The 8,376-nt window shown below is 30.5% G+C and overlaps 1 protein-coding gene across 2 annotated transcripts; it reads left to right on the top strand.

The window, feature by feature from the left end:
* Positions 1 to 866: 866 nt before the first annotated feature.
* On the top strand, positions 867 to 6,278 carry LOC119672554 (hybrid signal transduction histidine kinase L; the record flags this gene model as incomplete). 2 transcript variants are annotated; one of them, XM_038083626.1, is given in 5 exon segments in its annotated part: positions 867 to 1,323; positions 1,602 to 1,736; positions 5,005 to 5,541; positions 5,681 to 5,862; positions 5,925 to 6,278. In XM_038083626.1, coding segments are annotated over 5 exon segments (1,188 nt in total). In that variant the 3' UTR covers positions 6,141 to 6,278.
* Between the last annotated feature and the right edge of the window lie 2,098 nt (positions 6,279 to 8,376).

Raw genomic sequence — 8,376 nt, 5'->3', positions numbered from 1 at the left:
ACACAGCTATTTTATAAGTTGACCGTAACCCAATCCGTACTTCCACCAAACTAAACCCTGCCTTAACAATGTTGCACTCTGGATGAAAAAATGTCCTATCAAACCAAATGAATAAAAAACTGTCCAGGTAACATTTACTACAAAACGTTCTACGTGCCTGCCTGTTTTAATAAACAATACTCAATTACCAGAAGCTTTAGAAACAAAATACTTGGGCATATATCTGGATAGTAAACTAACCTGGAAACCACTCATATTCAAAGATCCAAGCTTAAAGCTTTTGGTCTCAAATTGCGAAACTTATTTTGGTTTCTCAGTCGAAATTGCAAACTGTCACTCGACAATAAGTGGCTTATATACAAAACTGCAGTAAAACCTAAGTGGAGTTATGGGTCTCAATTATTGGGTACTGCAACAGATTCAAACCTAGCAATTATTCAGCGTTTTCAATCTAAAACACTACGAATGATTACAAATTGATACCTTGGTATATAACGAATGAACCACTACATAAACAACTATGTGTTTCGGCAATCAAGCAAGAAATGTCTCGTAATATGAAGAATCACGCTCATCACATATACATATATGCAACCAAACCCGCTGGTTGATGCCCTCCTCCAACAGTTCTACAAAGTTAAGAAGAAAAACGTCGAGACTTTGATTTGTATACATATGTAGGTCACACATTTCTATTTTAAGTGTATGTGACTGGGTATAGTCCATACGTGCCGATCTTTTCTCAGATCGTAATAATTATTATTACGGTTCATATTAACAAATTTCACTTATTGTCATTCGTACCTGACAGACTGTAATAAAATAAATGGATAAAAATAAATAAAAACAAAATATCTTCAAACACGCAATGTACACATTATACCACTAATACGTTTCAAATACTACCTTTTCTTGTGCATACAACACAACTGCACAACAACCCTAACATACTTTATTCTTACGCGCATTTCATGGTTACATTCGTAAACAAACAGCGAACTGTCAAATTATCACGTACTACATTTCTTCTACAACGAAAAGAGGAAAAATGTAAAAGACATTAAGCGAAATGAATTATAATAGAATACATAAAAAGAAATTAGAAAAATATTAAATTAGAAGTTCTCTAGAAAGTCGATTAAAAAATATTGTCTCCACTCAATTATAAAGTGTAAATAAACAAAAAATTCGAGATAAAAACAAAAATGGTACTCCGTTCAGGCTGCATTATTCCCTTTCAGTTCCGCGACAATAAAAAACTTTTAATGATCGGTGTACCTGAGGAAAATCGAAATTTAAGCATTTGGGATTTAAAAAATGTTGGTAAGTTTAACTAAATAGTACCAAACATTTTTCGAATCGAAAATAAACAAAATGTGTTGAAATGTAATAATATAAGAACATTTCAACCGCCAATTGCACGCACTTGTACTTTTGTGTGAGTGTGTGTGTGTGTTTATGTGTGCACTCTTAAAACGGCACAATGTGTGGCTGAAGTTAAACTGATTGTTTCGGCGGTGGTGGCGGTGTTTTGGAGTTGTTATTGTATTTTACTTTCTTCAATTAAAAAAAACATTAAAAGATTTTTTAATTAATTACAGTGCGAGCGGCATTCGGGGTTTATAATTTCGAGTTTCGCAATAAGAAGATTGGATTCATCATACCAGACGAACTGTTGCTCAACTACTTGGCGCAACGTCATGACCTGACCAATTTCGTTATAGAAGTAGGACAGGGTAAGTTCCAATTGAATCACAACATACGTAGCTGTAAGTAGATTAGAATAGCACATCCTTTTCTACATATATCAAATAAGTAGTTATATTTTAATAAATACTGAATCCATGTTCCCTTACATGCGTGTATCCGTTTTGAAGTATTAGCGTTATGTATGCCTAATACTCCATATTTCGTGATATTAACCTTCCGCTCATATATGTATAAAAGCGCTAAAATGTTATACATTTTGTTGTTGTTATTTACATAAAATAGTTAAATTATTTGGATTTGAAGTTGATTGCACAATTTGATCCTTGTAAGTTCTTATATTATTATTTTAATTAAAACAAAACTTGTTTAAAACGCTACTCCTTACAGTTGGCGATGAATTGACTAAGAATGAGAATGTATGTTTTGAACCATCTTGTTCCCAAAAATTGAATATACCAGTACCGCAAAAATCTAACGACAGTGTAATAAATGAAACTCCGAAAAAGTATATCATGGTTAATGAAGCTTTAAAATCTCCTTTGCAAGGAAATAGTCCTAATGAACCGCAAAACAAAATCCGTATATCCCATGCCTACACAGCACATACACCAGAGTCCTTAACCCAATCAATCGATCCAATGGATGTTATGGATAAAGTTGAGAATCCAGAGAATGTTAAACATGAAATGTCTTTTGATGTGAAAGAAGAAATTATGAGTCAAAATTACACTCAACAAAACCTGAATGCAATACACCGTTCAGAAATGCCACATATGAACTTGCCGCTGTTAACCCAATCTCCGCAGCAACAACATACACAACAGCAACACTTATCCATGCCAAGCAACCCATATTATTCAAATTATGGTCCAATAAATGAGCAATTAAATTCCGATCATTCGCCAGCTTTTGGGACTCCACCTGTTAGCCGTTTTAGAAGTAAGTTTTTAAATTAATCTATGGAATGTTAAATAACTTCAATTCTTTACTAGGGCGGGGGGAACGTATGTCAAAGGATCAGAAAGAAATTTACGTAAAATATATTGACGATAATCCTTGCATGCTGTCACAGCGGCGAAACGATTCTGGGCTAGAAGCACATTGGGTTAAATTGTGTAGTATGCTGAATTCTGTGCAACAGGGAGCGGTGAAGAATGTTGAGGAATGGCGTCAGGTGAGTTTTATACAAAACAATTGATGATGTAAGATTGTGTGATAATTCATTAAGTTATGAATATTCAAAGAAATGAAGTTTTAAGTTTCGAACACATATGTGTAATATTAAAGTATTTGCACATTTTCGTATTTGATTACTTTAAGATTCTTTTCTTCCAGATGGTTCTATGAATTCCTTTCCATTTTCATCTCATGTCTTAAAACTTAAAAATAGGTTATTTTATTATATTTAAAAGTGAGAAAAGTCATCAGCTTGAAAAAAGAATTATTAAACAACCGTATTTTCACCACAATGAGACTTCTTCACATCTTCATTCTTACCCTTAACTATTATTTGTGTTATTATTCAATTTATTGCTTTGTTAATGTTTCGAAATCATCCTTTGGTGATGTTTGTCGTTTTAAGAGGATATGAGTGATACTACTAGTAAGAGACTATCTGATAAGTTTCTTTATGCAGTTAATATCTGAATATATCCGGATAGATATTAAACTTTAATATGAAGTTACAATTTTCAATGATTAAAGCTTACTTACAGTGAAACGTAATTTAAAAGTATGGGATCTTATGAAATAGGTTTTAATAACAAGACAATAATTTCATATTTGTTAGAGTTGAGATCAAGTTTTAGGAATCAAAAAATATTGCAAATATCTTAATATCATATATTTAATACTAAGTGAGATGAATATAATTATCATTTTATAAATAGTTTTGTTGCTTAGCTTTCTCAATTTGTATGTGAAAGCTCTTTAAGCATATCCAAATAATAAGCATATCTTATAATAGCTGTTAAAACTTAAATTACGTGAGTTAAAAAGTCTTTCTCGTTAGAGATTTAAACGTTCGTTTAAGCGTCCGTTTTAATGAAATAAACTTAATTCTTAATATAAACTATTATTTTCAATAGAACTTTTGAAAGTAGTGAATTGCAGCAACAAATATTTTCAACTTATTTTATAAATAACTCCTAGTGAAGCAAATTATGTCCTCATTCCTCTCACAGTATCTTTACCTAACCACATCCTAACACATGTATACGTATTTGTAATTCCTTTTATGTTATCTGCTCTATAGATCTCCACGGGTTGTAACAACTACTGTGACCAACAACAACAATTTCACATTTGGTACAACTATGACTTGCTCTAAAATTTGTATGAATAGATTTACTTAAATAGATATATAGATTTATAGATATATTTAAATTGTACATTTTAGCAAGATATGTTGTTGCCATATAGTTGCAATAAACATCTATATTTTTCCGGGTCACAATTTTTTATAAGAATCTATTACATTCTAGCAGTTCTTTAATGATTAAATATAAGTACCATATTATAGAAGCTATTTACCTACATAGGTTCTAGCAATCAGTTTCTGAAACTGTCTCTAGATCAAAACACGTGTAATGTAACAATATATCATCTTGTTAGTTGTAGAAATATTTTAGACTATTAAAGTAGATCCGAATAGTAAACCTCGTCTATGTGTTTCGAAACCTCTTGGTGTTAAATTAATGGAATAACTATTTTTTTGTATTACAATAATTGGATATATGTATTTTTAAAATTATAAAAGATTTTAAATAATTATAAATTTTTTTTTAACTATTTTAGACTTTCGATGCGTGGCGTTACCGTGTTTTCATGTACATAAGAACCAATTCAAAAGTAACCGGCGAAGCAGCTAAAAATCCAAAAAATTTTAAACCTCTAACTGATACCGACCATCGTGCATATGCGCTTTGGACCAGCAACAAAGGCACAATACCACGTGATTATGAAAAAATGGAAATGTTTCCGAATATGGATGATACCCAAACGGATTACGACTATTGATCAATTAAAGCATTTACACTTAACACACTTGTTTTCTAGTTTTAATAATTATTTAAAATCAAAATATTTTATTATACATAAGTTAAATGTATAGTTTTGTAATAAGCAAATATTAAATAAAGTATTTAACTTAAATTTATAAAATTAAATATTAACTTTTAATGTGTTCAATTAGCAAGAAAAAAATATTAATTTGTTTGTTTTTGTTTTTATATATTATTTACAATTAAAATTTAAATTTTTTTAACTCTATTGTTTTTGATTTTCTCTTACTAGTTTTTGAACCTAATAAAGATACATATCCACCAGAATTGACCTGCAATATTTGCCATTGTGCTACCAAAAAACCTTTAGATATACAAGAGACTACGAATATATCCAGCCATCTCAGTCAAATGACCAATTTAAGTGCCATAAATTCACAGAACTCCGAAAATGCAGAAAGTGCAGATGAACAGCCGCCGCCTTTGAAATTACGTGCAACACATTCACATAATCCCACTGTTATAACAACGCCGAATCACACCACAGACGCTGATCATTTGGTAGACGAATCGAAATTCAATTTTGCCACAGGACTGCCACCACCTACCGATATTGATGACGCCGAAGACTCACAGCCATCCTCCAAATCGTATGCTGGCATAACTGATGAGGAGCAACAGCAATTGCACCAGCAACAACAACAACACCATGAATTCGAACGCTGGAATGAGTACTTAATGCATCAGCACCAGCAACAACAACAACAACAGCAACATCAGCAACAAGTTGAAGCACTCATGCAGGAAACATCGACGAATAATTTAAGGCGTAAGTTTTTTTGATTTTTATAAATCTAAAAGAAGAGAAATAATATATAATTTTATTTTAAATCTTTAAATACAAATTTTAAATACATACATAAAAAAATTTATTTAATTTAAACTAAATAAATTATAATAAATTTCAGAACGCAAAGAACGTATGTCAAAGAAACAAAAGGAGGTCTACGTCAATTTTTTGGAACAAAATCCTATCATTAATGATCGTCGTAGAAATGATCCTTACCTTGATCCTTTTTGGATAAAATTAGCGGATATATTAAATTCAGTGCCGCAAGGTGCTGTAAAACATGTAGCAGAATGGAAGCAGGTAACTTAGAAATCATTCACCTTCATACCACAATTTCTCAACCAGAATTTTTCACTTTTCAGACCTTTGACAATTGGCGTTATCGTATATTCCTTTATGCGCGCTTTAATTCCAAATTGGCAGGCGATGCAACACTAGATTCAAGAAACTTTAAACCACTAACACAGACCGATAAACGTGCTTATAGCATATGGATACGTAATCCAGATACAGCGCCACCAGATTTAGAGAAAATGCGTAATGTTTTTATTAATTTAGAGGATACGCAACAGGACTAACGTTTGCGAAAAAAGCGTAGTAACTGAACTAATCAAAATCACTGATTAAATCAGTCACAATACACTAATCGATCGTTTGATTAAAACATCTTTATTAAGAGGCCAAGCCTGAGTTATTGAAGATAAAAAAATTGTGTAAATTTGATATAATACATTTCGTAAAAAATTATATATTTAATATTATATATTTAATATATATTAATATTAAATATTAATAATAAATTAAATATTAATATTATATAAATATTATATTATTAATTAAGTTATTATTAATATTAAATATTAGTATTAAATATTTAATATTAAATACATCAACTAAAAGAAAATACATGATTTTCTTAATTATGTATAGAATTGTATATAGGTCAATTATAAATTTTATGTTTATATTATTACGTTTTTGTTTGTGTACTTTTTATAAGGGATTTTTCAATTATCAATAATGTTTTTCTTTAAATTAAAATTTGTAATTTAATAGAATTGTATTTTCTGTTTTATAACTTTTATTTAAAAATAATTAAAATGTAACGTTTTTGTTATAAAGTTTTAATTTTAAATGTTCTTAACGCTAACATCCCTGTTTATGTATGCCTTTATAGTTACTAAGCAAACCTATTTTATGCGTTTGTGAAATATATGTATGTTTGTTATATACATGAGAAACACTGGTTCGAATCTAGTTGAGGCTCATTTAAATATTTTAAGAAAAATAGTAATAAATGAAATTAAAATAAATGTGTTCTTTATTATAATTATAGCAATATTTAGAATACATTGTATAGAACACAATGAAAAGTTATAGTTGTGATAGAAATAAGTATGACATAAAAGAAAGTTAAGCAGTCTTTCTGTATAAGTTTACTGAAATAATATCAATTTTACATAATATTAATTTAATATATAATATATAATACCATAAAGACGTTACCAAACTCCCACCATTTGTAAACTAAGCACTTCTAGTGAAAAATGTGAGGGCAAATATAAACATGGACTAACAGCCATCGACGCAGATGCAATATCTTCTTCGCAGCTTAGATTGTACTGTAATAAATTTCTCAATTGACAACAAAGTGTGTTGAAACCTACTATATCCTAGGAATAACGACGCCTTTCTCACGCAGCAAGAACTTTCGTAGCTCAATTAAGATCAGAATAAAGCCATGTTTTAAGCATTTATTTGTCACGCATAAATACATTAACTCCCAATGTGCGTCCTAACTGCCACTCTACACAGCGTGATGTTGCCTATATGTTTACCTGCACCAATGTACACACAAACTTGAGTCTAATTGGTCTTTGGACACGACCCATAAAAGTGGCTAGGTTTCTCCGCCTAGATCCTGGTTGACTTCAATTTAAATCTCACTCATCCCTTAATTTCATCTTATAACCAAATAATCCCCTCGCACTACGACTACTACATCTGAAGCCATATATACCTCTAAGTAGTTTTTCTTATGTTATCTGTAATAACGAACAGATCTACATAAGTAGTAGTGTTATGTTGATGGTGCTAAGTAATATCTTTATTGCTATTATGTTGGATAATTAGCAATTTATTATTTTATCAGTTTTCTTGAACTAATTGATCCACTCTATTATCTGAAAACTCTATAATAGTTGTTATATAAATTATATTTATACATGTATATATAAACATATATACCTAATATGAATTACACCTACCAATTAATCGTTCAACTTAATAAAAAATACTTCTTTAGCAACTAATAACTGATAAAAAAAAAATTTCATATACGATTCTTATGGTTCTAATGTAAGGAACTACTTATTTCAAATACTATTAACGCCTCAACTATATGCTAACATCTTTCGCCAATGCCAGGCTATCTATCAAAGATTCGCAACAATTTGATGAAAGTTCTCGCAAACTATTCTTAGGGCAAAAATAAACAAAACTTCATTGTGGCCTATGAAACTTTAATGTGGACCCGCAGTTCTACGAGACACACTTAAAAAATATCCAGTAATGTCAAAAGTCAGGTCTACTTTTTAAGCAGGACATGGCACATGTCAAACTTTTTTGTATACGAAGAACAAGATACATCTTGAGGACGAGCAAGGTGTACAATAACGCCTAATACAATGAATGGAACTTTAGTAAGGACTAGTCTTAGTTTATTGTGATTAAGGTTTCTAATGTATGGTATACGCTTCTGAGTGCGCGAAGACTATTTTAGTCTAACTGATGATATGATATAGCCTCATGCTA

This window comes from Teleopsis dalmanni, chromosome 1 (assembly GCF_002237135.1).
Source record: "Teleopsis dalmanni isolate 2A chromosome 1, ASM223713v2, whole genome shotgun sequence".
In the NCBI taxonomy this organism is placed as follows: Eukaryota; Metazoa; Arthropoda; class Insecta; order Diptera; family Diopsidae; genus Teleopsis; species Teleopsis dalmanni.
The sequence above is the reverse complement of the archived record's forward strand: the minus strand, read 5'-3'. Positions and strand labels throughout refer to the sequence as shown.